The sequence below is a fragment of the Anastrepha obliqua genome, chromosome 4 (genome assembly GCF_027943255.1).
Source record: "Anastrepha obliqua isolate idAnaObli1 chromosome 4, idAnaObli1_1.0, whole genome shotgun sequence".
In the NCBI taxonomy this organism is placed as follows: Eukaryota; Metazoa; Arthropoda; class Insecta; order Diptera; family Tephritidae; genus Anastrepha; species Anastrepha obliqua.
Window position 1 is genome coordinate 99,033,006 of NC_072895.1, and position 23,195 is coordinate 99,056,200.

General features: G+C 39.0%; 1 protein-coding gene across 1 annotated transcript in view; it reads left to right on the forward strand.

The window, feature by feature from the left end:
* The window catches only part of LOC129245341 (tyrosine-protein kinase receptor), an 81,875-nt gene that overhangs the window by 53,086 nt on the left and 5,594 nt on the right, over nucleotides 1-23,195 (forward strand). Inside the window, exons 2-6 of the mRNA XM_054883441.1 lie at nucleotides 13,949-15,132; nucleotides 15,223-15,449; nucleotides 18,924-19,131; nucleotides 19,201-19,686; nucleotides 20,113-20,605. Coding sequence (XP_054739416.1) covers nucleotides 14,460-15,132; nucleotides 15,223-15,449; nucleotides 18,924-19,131; nucleotides 19,201-19,686; nucleotides 20,113-20,605 — 2,087 coding nt within the window. The 5' untranslated portion in view covers nucleotides 13,949-14,459. The remainder of the gene's footprint in view (nucleotides 1-13,948; nucleotides 15,133-15,222; nucleotides 15,450-18,923; nucleotides 19,132-19,200; nucleotides 19,687-20,112; nucleotides 20,606-23,195) is intronic.

The following is a 23,195-nucleotide window of genomic DNA, read 5'->3' on the forward strand; positions in this document are numbered from 1 at the left end:
GCTGGCCAAAAGTCGAAAAAAAAGTTTCTAGATAGAGTTTTTTTTGTCTTTGGGTTGGCTACAGTAATGCCTTGAGTAGTTAAAATCGTTCATAGCAACGTCCTGTACCCTAGGTATCCTCTGCATTTTCAGTCGCAACGTGGCCTTCGTTTGAGCGTCGTATTACTGTCGATGAACAGTGAAAGTTGTACACATTTGAAAGATTTTGTAATGGAGTAAATTGAACAAAACCAAATGTAATCATCTTCGGAAGGTTAGTAAAATACGAGAAATCTTTAGTACATATCAATACCTCGACACAAAATTTTTAGCTGCAGCAATACGTAGATACATTTTTTGCAATTTTTTTTATAAAATTTGAGTTTTCAAACTGTATAGTAATACAACGCTGCTTTGAAACCTATTAAAGGTTACTAAAAAAAGTAATGGTTACTGAATAAAACAAGATTCAGCTGCTACTACTTGCTACCTTGCGACCCCGAAAACATATAAATTTACATGCATCTTGATTATGTTCTAGAATATACGCTATTTCACGTGAGGGGGTGGCCAATAGGGGTGGAAGGGGGTGGATTTTCAAAATTTTAAGATCAAATTCATAATCAGCGACCCCGACAACCCCCGAGTAAGAAATTTTGAATCAATTACTTAATTTTTTGAGTTTTGGCCAGCTTTTCGGGAATCGGCCGCACTGTGTGGCGTGTCACACACTTTCGTACACACTACGGCGCGCTCTCTTATTTTAGCTATAACTTTAAAAATAATTAAAATTTCTGTCTGAAATTTTTATAGTATATTTTTAAGATGTTTTTCTTCCGAAAAATGTAAAAAAAATTCGATTTTTTGAATCCGTCACACCGGGCTACTACCTAATATGAGCCCTTGATTTTGAAAGTGGTATAAGTCATATTTTCCTTTTTTCGAGATATTTAAAGTTTTGCATTTTAAAGGATTCAAAAATATTTTTGTACTATGGAATATGATTTTTCGACAGTGACGTAGTGCCAACAAACAAGTATTTATTATGATTGTGAAATTTATAACCATTTTGAAAGGAAATGTGGTTGTGAAAGGTTGAAGTGACTTATACCACTTTCAAAATTAACTGCATGACTTTATAAATGACTTAAACCATCAATGAAACATTTTCATTAGCAATTTACATTTTATTCAAACTTATTTCATTGATGAATATCACACTTAAAACGGTACACCAATGGACTTCTCGCGTAGGGCTAGGGATAAACGCCGGAAAAACGGACATGGTACTTTTTACCAGGAAGTACAAGGTCCCGACGTGGAACCTCTCGAAGCTAGGCAATAACGAACTACTTCTCAAAGATCATGCAAGGTACCTCGGAGTAATACTAAACAGTAAATTGCTGTGGAAGCACAATGTTGAGGAAAGGGTGAAAAAGGCCAGTAATGCGTTGTACGCATGGGGTATATAACCATCTCTGATGCATTGGTGCTACACGGTAGTTAGACCGATTTTGTCGTATGGGGCCTTAGTATGGTGGACTGTGACAAGAAAACTGGCATACTTAATGCCACTGGAAAGGATTCAACGACTCGCTGCTCTGTGCATAACAGGAGCGATGAAAACCACTCCAACGGCGGCTGGAAAGGATACTCAGCATGCCACCTATTGACCTAATGGTGGAAATCCTGGAAGTGAAATCCGCGAGAAGGTTAGTGGCTGAGCAGAAGCACAGCTCAATAGGAAAGTGGAGCTCAGGTTGCACAGACTACATGACTCCGTACTTTGAGAGAGAAGGTTTCGCACTACAATTGAAGAGGAGGGATGGCACAAAGGCATGAAGCCTAACCATAGAACTTTTCACATCTATACAGACGGCCCTAAAACTTTAGACGGAGTAGGAGCGGGTATTTACTGCTCAAAACTAGAGATAAGGCAGTCTATCAAGCTGCCAGACCACAGCAGTAATGTCCAAGCGGAAGTCTTTGCTGTGGGGAAAGCCGCGGAACTAGCCTACACTAGAACAAGAAAGAACTGAACAATTAGTATATACGTGGACAGTCAAGCAGCAATAAGAGCAATAAGCTCATATTGTATTAAGTCCAAAAATGTTCGACGGAGCAAGGAGGCCATAGAAAAGCTAGCCGCAAACAGTAGGATGCATATCTATTGGGTGTCTGGTTACAAAGGCGTTATGGGGAACGAAATAGTAGATGAGATAGCAAAAAGCGCTGTTAGACTACCATTTGCCTGGGAGCCCCAGTGTTTGAGGGTCTGGAGGACGTCTCAAAAGCGGATCTCCCAGCTCTGCTTAGATTCGCCAAAAGCGCTGACATCCTACATACATGATGTCTACTTTCGGTATTCATAGAGGTCGGTCTCCATCAAGTATCGCTAGGGACCAAAAGGTCTATGCGTGGCTTGTTGCCGACCTGGCTAACCTAACCTAACCTATTTCATTCTAACTAAGTAAATTATTTATTAATATTTAGGGAAATATAGTGTTTGCAAAAAATTGGTGGGATATAGGGTAGTAAATCCATCATATCTTTACGTTTTTCTGGTGTTATTGGTCTAAAGGTTGTGTATAATGGAAGGAAATCAATATTTTCGTATATTTTAGGTGACAGGTCTAATACTTTGAATTCGAAATTTTCATCCGAGGAAGTTTTATAAAACATCTTGTAGGGAGCATTTTTTTGAAATCTGATCCATTGCATTTTTAGCCAAGACACAGCTTCTCCATTGGTGTTTTTCTTTCTATTATTCGTTGATTATTTTAGTTGTTTTGTCGAAATGAAATCTTTCTGAGTCATTTGTACTACCAAAAATGGGTTTTTCTTTTTACATACTTCTATTAAATTATAACAATGCTTAGGTATGTATAAATAGTTCGATTTTTAATTGTAATTTCTATCAAACCAAAATCGCGATCATTAGGCAAAAAAGAATGGCTGGATACAATAAATTTATGATCAACTGTTTCAACATTATTATCAGATGACTGAACAGTTTTTAAATCGAAACGAAGTATGGAATAGTCTAAATTTGGATGAAAGCCATCTTTACCTGTGCGCTCCAAATATATCGGAATGTCATATCTTTCTGGATAAGCTCAAAAGCAAAGTGGATACTAAATTTGGTAAATTTTAGTAGAAAGGTTTCATAATGGCGCATATTCAATCAAAACTCGGCGATGTCACGGCCACTCAAGTGTAGAAAATTCGAGAAAATTTTTAAATATGAAACATTTTTTTAAATGAAAGGTAGGCATAATTTTCAAACCAACCCACCCTAATGTAGGTTTGTACCAAATTTCATTCAAATATGTATTTAAATTTTCACCGCAGTTGTCATGTAACCTGGACAGGAGGCAGGTCAGGTGCTTTGAAATAATGTGCCTTAGTGAATTCGGGTATAAAACAATTGATCCAGTGTATCAAAAAAACTTAATTAGAATCTTTGATGCAATGGAAAATTGTCGTTTCGGGAAAATATAGAATTGTTCATAGTTTTTGTTGTTGTAAGAGCATAGACATTTACCAGTCATGTTTGCCGAATGTTGCTGGAGTGACAGTGCTTGGCTGGTTATAAATCCGGGTCGTATCGATAACGTAGAACCGACTGTTGTGGGAACATCACAGCTGCTGAAGTTTGTTTCTACCAGCAGCGAATTAGGTAGATGACTACTCGGTAGGGAGATGGGCAACCGCTTCTTACCGCTAATCATGCTTATGGTCTGTGCAGCATATACCAAGAGACATGCCGTGGGGATTTACCTCATTTAATCAGATTTTGACAAATTAATCTTAGATTTCACCTCTTATCTATGAAGATTATTCTCATTCTTTATTATATTTTCTGTATGTTATTCCTTGAAACAGTATTCAAGCACGTTGTAAGTAATACAGAAGGTGACACCTTCCGAAAACCGTTACTTTAATTCTGCGAATTCTACAATTGAGTGACGTCAGCATGGAATGTGAAAAAACTTTGTATGCATTTTTATTCTATATTACTGGCTATATATTACCACTCACTTTCTCTTATTCTTCCGCTTCTTTTCGCTTGCTTATTTTCTGTACTGACGTCGTCACGGCACTTGCCAAAGTGCAACCTTGTATTCTGCTTATATTATTCTTGTTCCTCCAGTATAGCTAACCAGTATGCGAGGTAATCTTTTCTAGGAGGAGTATGCTTCGTAAACCAATGACACTGTCACTTCTCTCTATGTTTGTACGGGACAAGGACTCAAATGAAGTAAATAAATTCGAGTCAATAGAGATTTACTATTTTATTGTTCTGATCGAAGTGTCAAGAATACGTAAGTCTCAGTTTTAATTAGCCAAATAAGTCGACTGGGTATTTCGGTTTTTTTTTTTATATCCTTGCTCACTCCGCACGGAAGCATTGGGCCTCGAAACGACTCTACCATCGTACACGGTTCTGGGCTGTAGTTTTTGCGCCGTCTCGTATGATGTCGGCATCTTCTAGTTCGCGCAACATCGACCATCGCCTAGTGATCTTTGGCCGACCGCGACCTCTGCTCCCTTGTGGGTAGTGTCATACTCTTGATGCTATCTGAAGTTTTTCTAAGCGTGTGGCCTACCCATCGCTACTCTCGGAGGCATTTGTTAACGAAAGATTGTAGCCTCTGTGTGATGGTGTTGGAGACGAGACATATTTCACTTCCGAACAACAGTACAGACTTTACACATCAGATGAATATTCGCAGTGTAGTGCGCCTGGAGATTTGCGGATTCACCCATACTGTATGCATTCGCCCGGACGCCGCCCTTGCTCTGTTTAGCCTGCAGTTTACATCTTCATCTCTTTCGCCGTCTGGGTGATAGTTCAGAAGCTTTCGACAATTATCACTGGGTACCCGTCAAGTACTATAGGCCTTGCTGTAATGTTTTTGTTGCTACAATAATAACAACAACTGGGTACTCTCTAGTCTGAAATCCAAATAAAAAAGACTAACGTCATAAAAATATTTGTGATTGCGCCATCTTTTTAATGAGTTAATGCGTTGAAAGCTGCATCCCTAGCTGACTTCCAGTGAAAGATTGGTGACATTCGGTTCAGTAGAAGCGAAGTTATTGCGTCTAAAGTGTCAGTATGTTTGCGTCATTGGTACAAAATGAGTTTCGAACAGGGAGCTAATATCAAATTTTGTTTTAAAATCGGTAAAACGTTTACCGAAACATTTGAATTGATGAAAAAAGTTTATGGCGATAATTGTCTATGCCGTACCAGAGTTCCTGAATATCGGTCAGTCCATAAGTTCGTGCGTTTTTTAAAGGAGGTTTAAAAATTAATAAAAAAGATGTTTAAAGTATTTATTAATCAATAATATATTTCCCTTAATTATTTATTATTATCTTCCCAACGTTTAGGCAAATTATTAATTCCCCAGCTCAAAAAATGTGTTGTCCTTGGAGCCAAAATACGCTTCGATATCACTTTTTATAGCTTCTTTTGAGGAGTAGTTCTTGTTACTCATATAGAATTGAGGTAAACGGAAAAGGTGATAATCACAAGATGCAATACCCGGAGAGTATGGTGGATGCAGCATTAGCTCCCATCCCAGCTCGATCAGCTTGCCTAATGTTTGCCTTGCGGTATGAGGTCTTGCGTTGTAGTGGTGAAACCAAACTTTGCGTCTATTCACTAAAGACGGCCGATTTTTTTTAAGTGCCTCATTCAGGTTTGATAGCTGATGGGAATAATAATCAGCAGTTATCGTTTGGTTTGGTTCTAAAAGTTCATGAAAAACAATACCGGCCATATCCCACCAAATAGACAGGAGAATCTTCATGGGGTAAAGGCCATCTCTAGGGGTCGGTTCTGGTGTTTCGTCTTTATCTAACCATTGGCGTTTGCGAACAGGATTATTGTAAATTACCCATTTTTCATCACCAGCACCGATACGGTTAAAAAAACTTTCACTTTCAAGCCGTTGCAGCAGCTACGAACACACATTCACTCTTTGCTGAAGGTTGGCGACGGAAAGTCTATGCGGAACCCATTTTCCCAGCTTTGAAACTTTTCCCAACTGAACCAGGTGCCTTTGAACTGTTCCATGCGATGAATTCAACCTCGGAGCTATCAAATCGACTGTCAAATTTGGCTCAGCTTCCACGAGCTCGAGCCAGACGACGGAGTTAAAGACTTCAGGATGACCAGCGCGCGGGGCATCCTCCACGTCGCAGTTACCACTTCGGAATTTTGAAAACCTCACGGTATCCTCTCCGTGACAGTGTTTATTTATAAAAAAAAAATACAAAATATGCCTCTTATACGCGTTCGAAGATTCCATTTTATTTTTTAACAACACGTGCTTCTATCCGCGATTAAAATCACTTTTTGAATGCACAAAATATCAAAGAAAGTATAAATAGTTCCGTTATATTCCGCGAATAATTTTTTGTTTGCAAAAATCGTACAAAAGTGAAATTATGGGTAAAATACACACGAACTTATTGACTGACCTGATAGCTTAAACGTTTCAGAGCTGGTCGTGAGGACATAAATGAAAATGAGCTTACGGGCCGCTGAAAAATCAAGTCGATGCTCATTTGTTTTTACGATTCCAAGGGAATTGTTCACAAGGTTTTCGTGCCAACGGGCAAAGGTTTGAGAACTATTATTATTTCCTATTAGCGCCTTACTATATAAGGTGGCATTTTCCAACTCTTTTATCGCTGAAATTGTAATAATTTAATTTCATTTCCCTTACTTCCTTTACATGAATACCTGTTTTCATACAGATTAATTAATTAATTTCTAATCAAATAAACTGAGTGCTCGTTCTACAAAATTGAACATTATTTCAACGGATTTTTTCTTAGACAAAAACACAAATTTGCAGCTTCACAATATCTACATCCGCGCCACAGGGCGTGTAAGCAACCCCTCTCTCAGCATGCATACACATACATACACGCATACTCTGTAGTATGCAGGATGTACTATGAACTTGCAATTTTTCACTACAATTCTTTTTTACGTATTTCCTTTTCAATCTCTACCATTTCTATAAATTTCATTTCTGCCTCTGCTAGTATGCCTAGTACGAGTATACTTCTATGTATGCCTGCACTACTACTTAGGTGTACCTGCATAGTTTTTGTTTGTATTTTTTTTCCTTTCTCCCATTTCGCCATTTTTGTTATTACTATTGCCCTTTGCGCTATTGTTTGGCCATCACACCACACAATACGTACATGGCTGTGAAGCCCTGCTGTAAATTCTTTATTTTGTTGTTGTAGGTTCATTTTTCCCCCGCTAAAATTTTTTCATACACTGATTTTTCGCTCTACTCGCATTCGTGTGTGGCCATCGTCGTCGCTGCTGTCATCGCTCGTTCGCCATTTACGCCTTTTCGAGTGTAGCTCGTACAAAGTTGAGCTTGATTTTCGGCCTCACAACTTGGCGTAAATGTAAGTGAAAGCCAAGCGAAAGGTATCACTACTACAACATCACTAATACTCGTACAGATGAGTGTCGAAATATGTGCGCGTACAAATGCATGGGTATGTAGTTGAAAGCTGGACAATGCAACGAATGGGATGCTCATGCGAATATTTAAAAATATTTATATGTAATATAAATTCTGCTCAACCAAGGAGTTGAAGAGCCGGATTTGAGTTGCATATTTGATGGGCGCAGCGCGGCTGGCGCATACTGCGGCGGCGGCGTTAGCAGCAAAAGTGGTGTTGCCCTCGCAGCGGCATCACTAACGTTCATATATACACATAGAGGGTGATGAATTTATAGGTAGCAGATTATAAATTTGAATAAAATAAGGAAAGGTCAAATTGATTGGGCAATGTTTATTATTGTATTTTTATTTAGAACCATTTAGGATATTTGTTTTTTTCAAAGATCATCCCTTTCACAGCATAGCTTAAGATCTTTGAAGTCATAGCTATCTTCTTTTACAGTTAGCTTTGAGTTTTGAAAATTTTTCTAAAAGCTGTAAATAAATAAGCTACCAATCACTTTCAAATGTTGGTCGCAACTGTGCCGTAATTCGGCCATCCGAAAACACCAATTTTGAATGACTCGCAACTCGCAGGAGGACTTCGATCGGTATCTCGTGAATAACTTTAGTAAATTTGGCTTTCAATGCCTCAATCGAAGCTGGTTTATCCACAAAGCCTTCGACTTTACATACCCCCACAAATGAAGGTATGATATCACCCGATCTTGGGAGCCAAACCACTGGTTCGAGGCGAGAAATAAATTGACGCATTAAATCAATTTTTTCACTGGCTGTATTGCAAGTAGCGCCGTTTTGTTGTAACCAAATGTTGTGGAGATCACGAGCTTCAACTTCCGGCATCAAAAAATAAATGTATCATGGGGTGGTAGCGTTCGCCATTCACTGTTACATTGGCGCCAGCCTCATCTTTGATGAAATATGGGCCAATGATTCCTCTAGCCCATAGGGCGCACCAAACGGTTGATTTCAATGGATGTATTGCTGTTTTTGAATGGCTCGGTTTGCCAAAATGCGGCAATTTTGCTTTTTGAGGTACCCATTGAGCCAAAAATAGGACTCATCGCTGCACACCATGAGTTGGCCTGGACGCGCGATGAACACTTTTCACAGAGCGTCGATTATCGTAATATGATCCATTTGTAGGATTTGTAAACGTTCTTGAGGCGTAAGTCTTTCCATGGTGAAATTAAAAAAAAAATTATGCATTAAGTTTGACAGTGGTCACGCGTGATCTGTCAAAACAAAAACCCCTATTGGAAATAGTACCTCCAATCTGATCACCCTTTATACCCACTAGTGCGGCATTGAAGGGTATTAACGCTGGCTTTATAAACCCAAAGCGAGATAAGGTTAATTCGGTGAAAAACGAGACTACACGATAGTGTAATTTTTTTCTGACAGATTGTGTTTGTTAACTCAGCCCGTTTAACAATTTCATAAATTATTAATTAATATTACACAATTTCACCAAGTTTTTCCTACATTTTCATCAAAACATAATGAAAAATAAACGAATGTTCGAGAATCTCCGTAAATACCACAATTTTTTTTTTGCCTTATACTTTATAGCTCACAACAGAAACATCTGAAACAAAACAAACTAAAAGCATTTTTTAAAGAAGATGTTTCTCGAGGTACCCCTAAGAGGACTGTTTTTCGATTTTTCAATTTTTCGTAACACTTGGCAGCTAAAATTCCGATTTTCGCAAAAAAAAAAATTGGTTAATTTGATATCTTAAGATTAATGATCATTAAAACACAAGAAAGAGTTCGCAGGGGTACCGGCTGAATTATATATAGAAGTGTAGTGGGAAATTTCAAAACTATTTAGTGAGCTTCGACTTATGAGCTTCACAACTAATAAATTTAAAAAAAATTTCAGATTATTAAGTAAAAAAAAGTATCATTCAAAAACGGTCAAAATGTTTCAAAAATAACAAATAGGCGGGCTTACTTCTTGGGTGAAAATAACGCACTGCACTTCCCTGGACAATGAAATCTTCGACCGTTCCCTTCCACAGAAGGTTCTATGTTACCGCAGCAAATCGGAGCATTCACCACAGCATTCCCCAAATATTTATGGGAACTGTTTATGCTGTTGAAACCACAGCAAACAACTCTTTGATATTACATTTATTTCCATTTAAATTATTTTTTTTTTTTCAAATTTCATAATATATTTTGATAAGAACCGAATTGAAACCGATTGCAGTTTTCTTAAAAAATAACTTACTTTTAATAAAAATAAAAAAAAAATTATCGGCAACTAGAGTTTTTTAATATTTTTTTTTTGTTTTTTAAACAAAAAATCACAATGGATCGACAAAAAATTATGCCAACACTATTCTGCAAGTACAAAAACAAAATATGCATGCATTTTTATTACTATTAGACTATTAGACCACTTATTCCATCAACGCTACCGCCGCTCCTTGTTCTGCCACTACCCTCGCTGCTGTCAACTTCGACGTTAACGCTAACGTCAAATGTGAAAAGAAAATATTAAAAGGGAAATTCAAGCGACGCCCCACAATAGGCTACTACGAATGCCCTAACTTTATTTGAAGTAGAATATTTTTACGAGCACGAAGCTGTACCAGCATCATTGAGCGCATATGTTTGTGTGTGCGTTTGACTGCATCAATGTTTATCCTGTTAAGTTCATCCTGTGTGTGTGCCAGTACATGTGTATGCGAATGTGTGTGAGGGTGAGTGGTTCGTAATTTTCTGCAAAAGAGATACCAAATTTCCGCTCATTGTTTTGCTGCGATGTCGAAATTTGTTATGCCCACATTCTTCCTTCCAAACTTCAGCTCTGCCTCTCTCGTTACACATTTCTCTGTGAGACAATACAACTCTGGGCTGCTATGCTTTCCTGCTTCATCTTTGCTAGATTTGCTGCGTCTGTTGCCTTCACTCTTCCTCTTCTTCTTCTTCTTCTTGTTCCTCTTTTGCTGTTACTGCTACTGCTGCCGTTGCTGCGTCCAAAAACAGCTTCCAATTTTCTGGCTGGTTTTCGTTGGTTGGCCGAGCAGCATGAAAAAAAAACTGTTTGCGAATTATTTCTGCGCAGAAGAAGCAACCAACTTTTTCACAGCTCCCATAGAAAATTTTTTTGATTAACTATTTTCTAATAAAAGTGTGATAATTTTGCAATTAAAAATGCAAATAAAATTGCGTGTAAGTAAAAGTTTGATAAGAAAGTGAAATTTTTATATTGAAATGAAAAACGCATTTGTGGAAAATTGTGCAATATGGCCAGGCAAATGTGTGGATGCAGAAAAAAGTTTGCAAGAAAACGAGGCTCCCAAATTCTGGCTGCGAAAATTTGTGGTGCAGAGTGGAAAAAAAATGGAGGAGCACAGCATAAGTAGCAAAGCAAATTCAAGTGAAAATTTATTCGAAGTGAAGAGGAGTAATGAAGAAATTTGACAGACATTTTTTATGGAAATCGAAAGTGAAAATTTCGCATTGAAATTCGCAGTGAAATTCGTGCAAATTGTGCTATTAAAAGTGAAAGCTCGCTTTGGCAAACAAGCAAAAATTAGATGAAGCTTCAAAAGACACAGGCGAAAAAATTTTGGCTGAAAGAGTGAAAATTTCTACGAAATCGAAAGCAAACACAAATATATACATATGTATATACCTATGTATGCATGTATGCGGTGGATAAGTTTCAGTGTAAAATGTAATATTTTAATTAAAAATATTTGGAATAAATTTATTGTGCTGGAAGACCCTCTGACCGTTTCAAAAGATGTGCTCTAAAATGTTAAAAAAAAATATATTTAAAAAGTAGGCAAACATTTTAAACAAATTACTTAGCGAAAAGTGAAAACTGAGTTAAACTTTTTGTACTACTTTTTCTTACACTTAAAAAAATATTCCTCTAAAGGCAAACAATTGAAATGTGCTTGATTTAATTGAAAAAAAGCAGCTGGGAAAGAATTTCATACTTTGAGGCAAAATGTGTGTGTGTGTGTATGTGCACAAATACGTATGTATGCGCGTTTAAGAAAATTATAATTCGTGTAAAAGTGAAGGAAAAAAATTTATAAATATTCATAATAATGAGTACAGTACGCCACAATACACCCTCTACCGCGCTTCAATATTACTTTTTCCTAGCACCTCAGGATCTGATTTTGAAATCGAGCTATAATTCAAAGAAAGCAGTTCAATTAAGTTCTGAATTTTTCAATATAAAACTCAAAATGTTTCTTTAATTTTAAAAATGTATTTTGTCGCATAGAAAGTGTTACCCTTCAGACTCATAACCCAATGCCAAATTTTGTTAAATTTGTTTAAATTTTTTTTGATTTTTTTTTAATATTTTTATTATTATTATTATTTATTTTTGAACACACCATACAATATATGGGTAATATAAGCTTTAAAGAAAAAGAAAAATCCACAGGAGATCAATTCAGATGAATGCAGTGGACGATCACTGATATTTATCGCATTTAACATACAATATATACAAGGTACATACGGTATTTGAAGGCAACTTGAGAGTAAAACTAAGAAGCTTTTATTTTGTACAAAATGTAATGACACTGCACGAACTTTTTACATTTTATCATTCAATAAAAACATTCACAAGGACTTCATTGACAACTCAACGGATAAGACCCTCAGAAACATTGAGACGCCTTGCAAAGGTTTCATTGAAGGGTGCTCGTTAACAATTGGTTGCACTTGTTGAATGAATTCCGGAGATCGGACAGTGTCAGAATGTTCCTCGATTCTGATTCTGCATAGCCGCCTGATGCCACCAATTCACAGCGAACCCTATGAGCGAACGAATGGAAGCACTTAAGAAAATTAAAGATTTCTAAATCGGTGTGATTTGCGCAAAAAGCGACAACTGCAAGTCTCTTCATTTCCTGAGTGAAGTTGTAGTACTCCAGGGCTTATCTGAAAAAGAGCAAAAAGAAAAATAATGGTTTCGGGAAGTTATAGCCACATATATCCATGCCCTCAACTACCGTATGCACCCTGTATATACACCATATGCACATCGTATTTAATACTTACGCCCTTTGTTGGGTATTTGGCCGAACTCCTCCTACTATTTAGGGTGCGCGTTTTGACGATTCCCCACCAAATAGAGGAATCCACAATTTTATGCCGCCTCCAAACAATAGCTGGTTTTTATGAGGTAGATTTTTTCATGGCAGAAATACATTTATATGTTTGCCATTGCCTGCAGAAGGGCGACCACTTTTAGAAAACACTTTTTATATCATTTAGTGTTTCATACATGGAGATTCGAGCCCTGAATATATAAGTATGAACTGGGTGGCTTGCAGAGGTGTATGGGGATATGCTCACTATAAGAGGTGTGGCTATTAAAAAATAGTACTACCGCTACTCTTGAAGAAGCGCGTGCGCGCCAAGCGACACCATCAGTTGTTAAACGTGAAAATTTCTCTTTCGAAGGCTGTAGCCTAGCTTCTGTAACCAAAGCAGTATAGCCACGACAGTCGGTTCTACGTTATCGAAATGACCCGGATTTATATCCGGCCGCGAACTGTCACTCCAGCAGCCTAGAGTTGTTTCTTTGGTTACGCCAAACAAACTTTTAAGTATGCTAAAACTTTCACTTTTTAAGACTTTGAAGCTCCTACAAAAATATGTGTACGGACACAAAAGAATATATTTGGAAATTACACAAATTCGTGGGGAAAGTATAAAACGAGTAATTTGAGTTACTAAAAAGCAAAGCGCGTTTTCAGCCTCTTAAAACTTATACTTTTTTACTATATCAAAATTCAATGGACTATAAAAATGCTTAAACGAAAATTTTCTAAAAATTCTTATTACAAAGTGAAATTTTTTTTATTTTTTGAAGATTTTTATAAAATTTGTTTATTTATTTTTTAGTTTTCCCAAATTATGAACTTTTGATTTAAAAGGTTTTTATAGTCAAATCAGCTATATTTTCATGAAGCAAACTATTAAATTTGAATGAAAACCAATGAATGGGCAAAACTTGTCAATTTAGATTTCCATTTTTTTATACCAAAATTCAATAGACTATAAAATTGCATACTCTATATTTTTTTTTTAATTCTGAGTAAAAAATTCCATCTATTTTTTCAAAATTTTAAAATTTTTTTTATTTATAATTTCTTTTCGAATTTTTACAAAATTTAAAACTGGATTTATGTATATGTTTTTTTTTTTAGTGAAATCAGCTATATTTTCATGAAGCAAACTATTATTTTGAATGAAAAAAATGGTTAAAACTTGTCAATTTAGACTCCCACTTCTTCATACCAAAATTCAATGGACCAGAAAGTTGCATACTCAATATTTCTAAATTCTAAAAATTCTGATTAAAAAGCTCAACATTTTTTTGAAAAATTAAAAAAACAATTTTGTTTTTTGCTTTCATAAATTAGTTGCCTCAATGAATTTTCTTTAATATCTTGTATTTTTCCTCATTACAGATTTACCCATTTTTTGATACCAACAATGGTTCCATACAGGAAATCAGCCACAACAACATTGAAGGCATGACGATATCCATGATCCATGCCATACCCTAAGCTCACACACGTCATAGTGGTGGCAAGTCCTTAAAGACTACGAGAAACTAAAAACAAAACTACAAAAACAGCTAATAAGAGAAACAAACATTAAAATGCTGAAAAATGTACCAACCGAACCGTCGAAAACTTTGCCAAAGTGTTGGAATAAATTTAAAAGCTAAACACAAATCACCAGTACAGTTAATGCTAAAGACTTGAAAGTGTTAAATTTGTATAACAGGAAATAGTCATTAAAAAACAAAAACAATAGTAACTAAAGAAATAGAAAACAAAGGCTTACGAAAAAAATATATATAAACAAAAAATCGGCGCACATCAACAACAAAACACAACATCTGAAAAACGTCTTGCGCTCCTCTTAGCGCCAATCTCACGCCAGCTTGTCCGCGCGCTCTCCACTCATCACAAAATGCAACACTGCGCCACAACGAAATTTACCGCTTTGTCGCCGCAATTGTTGTTTCCATCGTCACACACTCTGCTCGGCACATTACTCATTTTATTGGCTTTGAGCACCTGGACCACCATCCTAACCCCGGTCGAATGCCAGCGGCCATTAATCAATCATACCAATTACAATTCGATCGCCGCCGCGCAGCAGCACAACTATTTGGGCAGCGGTAAACAATTGCGCAATGGACGCATACGCGATATGCCCATACCACAAGCGACGATGGCGACAATGCTGCAACGTGGCATGCCGCTCTATGATGACTTCGACGGCACAGATGGTACACGCCTACCGCCATTGGGTGGACGTGGCGGGCGCGGTGATAATAATCGCCGCCGACTAAATCTGTCCGGACTTGGTTCGGGTATTGGGCGACCGGATCGGGGTAGCGGACGACGTGGTATCGAATCGTTGCGCAAGGAGCTAATGAAGCCGTCGATAGGTGGACCGGGTGGTGGCATAAGCGGCAATAGTGCAGGCTATTCCTCCTATTCGGCAACCTCTTCAATAGGCAAGATCGATGGACTGGGCAGCTTGGGACCGGCTGAACGCTATGGTGAGCAAATGCGGCCCGGTGTAGGCACAGTTTATGCCACACAATTTCCGCCACAATTCATTGCCAATCAACCAGGTAAGTGTTATTTAGCAGCAAACCGTAACTATAACCGTAAATTAAATGTTAAATTAAATACGCGTATTTTGTTTACACTATCGCTTGCAGGCACCGTCGACGACAAGCCGCTGCGCATGGGTCCAAAAAAATCGTACAATTCAATTTCGGAAATACGAAAATTGAATAAGCAACGCTTCACGCCGCAAGGACAAGCCGATGAACCGGATGGTGGTGTCACTAATGGCAATATCGATGCCGACGATATCGAGGTGGACGAGCACAGAGATCCAATGGAAGTTATCAAAGAGAAAATGCGCAATACAGCGCCCAAATCGGTGAGTTGTGTTTAAAAATACATCGCAAATCCGCCAAGCATCAACTGCAAATAGACACGAAAACATACTTTCGTATTTAAATACAATTGCATGAAAGAAAACGCAGAGTGCTCGTAGTGTATATTTAGTAACTGGCAAGCAGCTGCAATTTCTTTGCGCAGTCAGCGCCATCTTCTTCACCCAACCAAACATGCGCCCATCCATCCATTATATCCGCCCGAAACTCTGATTTATCTCCTCCTCATCCAGCTTTTACGCCCGCTCTCTCGTCCCTACATACTTTCTGCGCATTGGCGCGTCCATACGCTTGTGGCCTGCTGCAACTGTACAGCCGCATCGTAATCACTTAACGGAAATGAACTTAAAACATTTACCTCTTTACCGTCGCGACGTCACCACGTCAGGCCGCGCTATATGCAACACAACCGCATTACATGTTGCAACTGTCACTTTAATGAGCAGCCGCATGCCATAGACAACAGACAAATCCAAAGGCAGGCTACATACATATAGCCTGTGCATACCTACATCTTTACGAGTACCTAAATACATACATACCAACATATTTGCATACTTTTCTAGCAAGAAAATAGTCGAGTCTGCGTTGAACTTAGGGTGACAGCTGAAGGAAAAAAGAAAGTGACGTTATTGCTATTTTAAATTAAAGCGTAAATTATTTGCGCCTCTCCAGATTTCTGCCTTCCGTTGTTCACCGTTGGCCAGGGCATGCAGCTCCTCCAGCAATGCCGTAGATGGTTGCTCCAAGCAAGAAATGAGCTTAATTCAATCAATTAGGTGACAGAAATAGTAGAGCAGTTGTTGGATACATTGAATAGACAGATGTGGGGGTAGTGAGTTGCGAGATTCAATAGCTTTAAAATTTCCTTACATTTATGTATGTATGTACATATGTGCATATGTATGGAGGTAGTACGTACAGCTTGCATGTGTGATCATCAGCTGCAATCAAATAATTAGTGGTTGATAAAAATGTAAACCAAATTAAAGTGAATGATTCGTTGACTAAATTTGTAACAAGGCATGGAACTTTAGAGAGCCCAGAAATATGCTGACTAGTATTTGCGTATATTGGTGAAGAAATATCTACTTATATTTGACCAGGTGCGGCACCGAAAGCACCAAAAAGCTGGCAGCAGCGAAGGTTTGCTTAGGTAAAAATTGTATATCTTCCCCTTATCTGGGATAGAGTTACACTTAGACCCAGTGGGGAAATTCTTAATACCATTTCAGAGACTCCTGCACTTGCCCGCGATCTTCTTGAATGCCGCGATAGCCTTCTAATCAATTTTTCCTGAGTTCAGCAAAGCGCGTCAGTTGTCTCTTCCTCGTGCAAACCGGCGCCGATTGTAAACATTAACTGAAGTCCAACCATTCTCCACCTGATTGTTCCTATGCAAAGGTTGACTTGCTCTTCCCAGCATGAACTCCATCGAATACGTAGGGTTAGGTAAGGTTAGCCAGGTTGCTTGACTAACCCAAGACACCCGGTGGCCCCAAGGCCCATTGTCAAACGTGCATTTGATTCCCATCCTCTAACTATGGTTCTTAAACCACTTAGATCTTTTTAAGAAGGTAACTTGTCCCTTCAGTGAGGCATTTAGCAAATTTCCCAGGTCTTCAAAGAAATAATCGACAAGGTATTTAACCTCTTTGAAGTGCAGGGCATTCCCAGAGGAGGGGTTGCACCGACTCAATTTCTTCTTCACCACTCCTGCAGTAGTCATTGTAAGGTACACCCATTCTACTGGCTAAGGTACCAATAGTGCAGTGGCCCGTTATAACACTTGTGAGGGCGCTGGTAGTTGATCTGTTAAATCCAAGCACATATTTTGTCCTTTTAAGATTCAGTTTTTGGCAGAGCGCTTCGGTGACCCTACAGTTAGTAGTCAGAGACTAACTTCTATTGATTTCCGCGATTACGCTCAAGTCAGCCGCAGTATACAGTTCGTTTAGAGGAGTGCTTATGTCCACTATCAATTGCTGAAGGTCAAGCTCAGAGCCTTTCCTTGCACACTCATCCACTCTTTCGTTTCCCTCCACTCCAGAGTGGCCGAGGACCCAACAAAGTGGGTCCAAAGTGGTTTGTTGTTGGATAAGCGAGATGGACCTCCTACATTCTTTAGCACAGCTTGAGTTGATGCGTGCTAAGGCTAGTGCCTTGATCTCTGCTTGACTATCAACAATGGTAAGGTTTCTCGGTGGTAAGTCCATTGATCTTATCGTATCGAGTAGTCGAACCATAGATATACTCTTGGTTGGCGGGTGGAATCAAAATTTGCTACAAAAGAGATGACGTGGAAATTTCTAAGCATTTTCCGCAAGATGTCTTTAGTGAGCCATATCCTAGGACTTTACCCTACACTATGACTTAAAGGCTATTGGTGAAACCAACTGTATGTTAAAGAGGTAGAAAAAGGAAATCGATGCATTCTTCTATGTGAAAAGGTGAAGCAGTTGGTTAAACCTTTTCTGGCTATTTATGGACCAAATACCGTATCGAAAGCAGTAGCAAAGCTATGGTTCCAATCATTTCGTTCCGATGGTAAAGAACGTTCATACCGTGGTACGCTCTAGCAGGTTAATCGTCGAAAATGTCATTAAAATCGGTTGGTGCTACCTGAAGAATAAAAATATGACTCAGTTTCCCCCACTACGACAAGTAGGCGTCATTAGTAGCCTAACGATCCACATTCTTGTATTACCTTCCTACATTGTCTCTGTCGTACCTTCTACTGAGTTTCTTTATTAACTTATGAAGAAACGAAAGGTCATGAATATTTTTTGCGTTTTCTTTTCCGAAGTTTATTGTTTACTTGCCACATTTGCAGAAGACTCTAAGGCTAAGGAGTGTCTACTCTTCAGATACTTTCACTTCACGTGGCTAAGATTCTTGGTTCCTTCTAGCTGCGCTTGAGGAGCTATCAAGCGTGAATATTAGCTGCCTGTGAAACTCTCTTCTTGTTCATTGTCCTTTAATTTGTTCACTTTCCTCTCTCGTTTAATAGTATCACAACGAATAGCTTCCCAGCCTCCTTCTGGACGAACCACTTAACCTAATTTCTTTTTCTTCTTGATTGCCGCGATATTCACCGAGTTTAACAAAGCGTGCCTGCCTTTTCTTTCTCGTGCTAACCGGTGCCAGTTGGAAACACCAAGTGAAGTCAAGCCGCATTGAACACTTTCAGAGCCAAGGCGTTTGTTTCCATTCGGACGACATGACCCTTCCAACGTAGCCGCTAGTTCTTTCGTTCATCGTTACATCGCCTACGATACTTGCCGTCACCGACGTGCAAAGGTCCAAACCTTTTCCGCAGAATCTTTCTCTCATACACTCCAAGTGACGCCTCTTCACCTAATTTACCCTGACTTAATTTACTTTACCTGGTTCTACATTCAAATTCGCACTTTTTTTTTAAACCTGCTACAATGTTTCTTCTTGTTGTTAATTTACAGAGTCCCTATGAAACACAGACTGACGCCCCTTCTTCGGAAATTGAAGACCAGCTTGGTGTGAAATGTACATTTGAAACGCCTTGTGCTTGGAAATGGGCAGAAGATCTACCAGATGGTTTCCAAGTGATAAGCGGCAAAGAGCTAGTGAAGATGAATATGACTGGTCTATATCCAGGGCCAATCGCCGACACGACTGAAGATGCGAATGGTATGTACAGACAAACATTTTTTATCAAATTGTAAACCTCCTTTACTCAATCCACCCACACCACAACAGGCCACTTTCTATACGCACGTCTACTACCCACCACTAAGCAGGTGAATCTCACTTCACCACAATTCAGCACCACTATGGAGAAATGTTTCCTCGAAGTGTACATGCATCAGAGCGATATGAGCCATGGAGTTTCGCGCGTAGTCGTCGAACCGATGCATTCGCAGGAGAGCCCATGGGTGCCGGCAGAAATCGTGGGTGATAACTATCGTCAATGGGGTCGTAAATTCTATCGCCTTGGACGCATAACACGTGACTTTCGCATTATTTTCGAGGTAGTGCCAAAGATGGGCAACATCCAGAAGGCGCATGTGGCTATCGATAATTTACGCATGGTGAATTGTTTCCCCGAGGGTACCAAGTCAGAGAAGTGCAGCACATCGCAAATAAAATGCATGGCGAATAAGGTGCCGGTTTGTATACCGTTACCGCGCATCTGCGACATCACCAAAGACTGTGATGATGGCGAGGATGAGTTGCTCAATTGTGGTAAGTGATCAACAAAGTGTAAGGGAGAACTTGTAGAGATAAGAATATATGGGCACTCGTATAAAAAGAAGAGTGTGGAATTTGTGTGCTGTTGCTGTTGAATGATAGCGGCTATTATTGTTGAAATAATTTTCATAAATGTCGCTGATTGCTGCTTGACCGCTGCGCTAGCTAAGACAAACGGGCTTTACACAAATGCCTGCATACTCACACACACGCACAGTGGAGCGCTATAGTGGTTCAGTGGCAATGTCAAGTTAATCACGTTTGAGCGACATTCATTAGGCGTGAAATGCTAAGTAGCTACAAGCGACTTTGAAACTAGGAAAAGCAGGAAACATGCACACCATGTCACATATTTTCTCACATCACCAAAGCTTAAGCCATTCTCATTGACTCTGTTCTTTTCTTCACGTATGTACTTAGATAAAATTCCTTACGGCGGACGTTGTGACTTTGAAGAAGACTGGTGTGGCTGGCGTGATTCGGGCAGAACGGTGCTTACTTGGTCGCGTCACACTGGTGCTTCACCCACACATGACACCGGACCCGATGGCGATCATACACAGGAACATCTGCTGAATGCCACCGGTGGCTATTATATGCTCGTCGATATGAATCAACATATGAATAATTCGGAAAAGGCTTCAATGATCGGTTTTGCCAGTAATGCGTTCATGATCAGTAAAACTTTCAATCCTCCGCCACTGGTGCATGGAAACCCCAATTCACCGTACAGAAACTCGTGTGTTGTACGCTTTTATGTACATCAATTCGGCAAGAATCCGGGTAGCATCAATTTATCTGTGGTCGAGATGAAGGAGAAGGAGAATATTACGACAACGCTTTGGTGGAGCAGTAAAAACCAGGGCGGCGATTGGCTACGCGCTGAATACCTACTGCCCAACATCACATCCAAGTAAGTGTATAAGTATATGTATAAGCATTTTATGGGATCAAATCTTTGAAACACTCATAACTTAAACGGGTATGAAATTTGGAAGTGGCGAAAGGGTTTATTGAAAGTAGCGCAGTAAATATTCAAGCACTACACCCAAAGTATCACATGTTGTGTTTTTTGTATATCAGACTTAACTTTAAGTAAGAAGCGATTCATGATTCAGCAACTGTGTTACGCGTTCCCGTCTGAGTTAATTATCACCCTACCTAACTCTAGTGTTACCTCCCCATCAGCGCTTTGGGGTATATGTCCTCTTCACATTACCTGCTTCCTAATGGCAGCATTCATAATTTTTCCGCGCCGTCTTGTGAGGCTTTCGATAATTCTCAAATCTTTAATCTCTATCAGCATAATTTGAGTTTAACACCCGTGCTGCCGCAATCCTTCGAGCTACTCTTATTTTGAGCTCATATTGAATGTTACCAAAAATGTGTCTCATTCATCCGCGAAGACCTGTAGATGAGTGGAGAGAGCTGTAGGTGCCTTCCAAGATCGGAAACCTTTTTCTTCTTCTTCTTCTTCTTCTTCTTCTAGAAAACATTTCATTTGAGGCTGATGCGGCACTTTTGTGTACCCTGTACAAATTTTTTAGGACAGTTGGTTATTTTAGAATTTTTCCATTTTCCCAAAGTTGTGCTTCGAGTTAAAAATTAGGCATAACTCTGTTAAACATATTCCAGCATAAAACATATCTCCTAAACAGTCTGCTCAGAGTCGATTGCACAAATTTTTTATAGCTGCGTCGAGGGCAGTAATTTTGACTATATTTTGCCTGTTCACCACATTGTAGACCACTAATTCGATGTACACATGTAGTTTTGAGCCTACGAGAACGTTGAAACCTGAATTGTGAGAGTTTCAGTCGTGAAGAGATGCCTTTTTTTGCTCTGCATCATTCACTTCTGAGAACGGAAATACTCGAAGAGCCTTATTGTAGTACTCGACTAATGGAACGTCGGAGTAGGAAATTACGTAATTTTAATTTAGGAGGCCGTAGCCAAAAGGGTTTATATGTACAAGGCTAAAATAGAAACGACAGGGTCTTTGTTCTGATAACTTCGACTTTATTTATTCCAAATAATCCCCTCTCTCCTCGGTATACTGTTTTGCGCGATCTAAAAGCTTTTCGAAAGAGTGTTTCAGGTCATTGACTGGAATGTCCTTCAGGATGTCCGTATAAGCCTTTTGGATGGCCTCTACCGACGCAAAACATTTTCCTTTCATGGCCAAATGCAATTTTCCGCATAGGTAGAAGTCACAGGGAGTCATATCAGGCGAATCCGGTGAGTGATTGATAGTTAAAATGCGCTTTCTAGTCAAAAAATCAATCACAAGAGTGGATCGATGAGCTGGTACATTATCATGCAATAAGCGCCAGCTTCCTCCTTCGCGATATTCAGGGCGAATTCAAGGAATGCGATGCAACAAATGCTTCAAAACGCCAATATAGCAAATTGCATTGACAGTTTGCACCGTTGACGCGAGCTCCTTGTGGACAATCCCCTTGTAGTCGTAAAAACAAATGAGCATCGACTTGATTTTTGACTTCTCCAAACGCGATTTTTTGGGTGGTGGCTCGTCTGGGCCTTCCATTCGGCACTTTGATGCTTAGTTTCAGGTTCATGCTGGTAACATCACGTTTCATCACCAGTTACAATGTTGTAAAGGGAGTTCTCGCCTTTTCTCGCCTCTTTAATGAGGTTTTTCGAATGTTGAATTCTGAGCAATTTTTGGTCCTCAGTTAACTTGTGCGGAATGAAACGTGCACAGACCTTTCTTAAGCCCAAATGATCAGTTAAAATGCAATAAATCAATGTTTTGGAGATATTCTACTCCGATTCCACGAATTTCAACGATGATTTCGGTTCATTTTTGATAAGTTAACGAACAATTTGTACGGAGTTTTCGGTGATTACTGATTCTCTGACACGAGATAGACAATCATTGCCATCAACTTTTTTCAACAATTCAAATGTTTCGGTTAACGTTTTACCGATTTTACAACAAAATTTGATATTAGCTCTTTGTTCGAAACTCATTTTTGTACCGATGACACAAACATATTGACACTTTAGATGCAAGAACTTCGCTTCCACTGAACTGAATGTCACCAAACTTTCATTGGAAGTAAGCTAGGGATGTAACTTCCAATGCACTAATTCATTAGAGAGATGGCGCCATCAAAAACATTTTTATGACGTCAGTCTTGTTTATTTTGGACTTCACCTTCTATATGACTATCATTCGGTATATCACAGGGACGAAACACACTGGCGACATTGAACACCAAATTATAGAAAAAATTGTATCCCATATCGGTCGCCTCTAGACAAGCAACGGCAACCTATAAAAATATTTTTGACTTGAAAAGACTGTCATAAAAACCATAGGCCACTCGGAGGCAGAATCAAACTGCAAGTTTCTCTATTAGTCGGACAACAACAAAACAAACACCACAAATTGGAGGAGAAGCTTCAATTGTACTAAACTTCTTCTGTAAATGTCATTAATTCCATTGCTCTCACTTTTCCAGACCATACTTTTTACT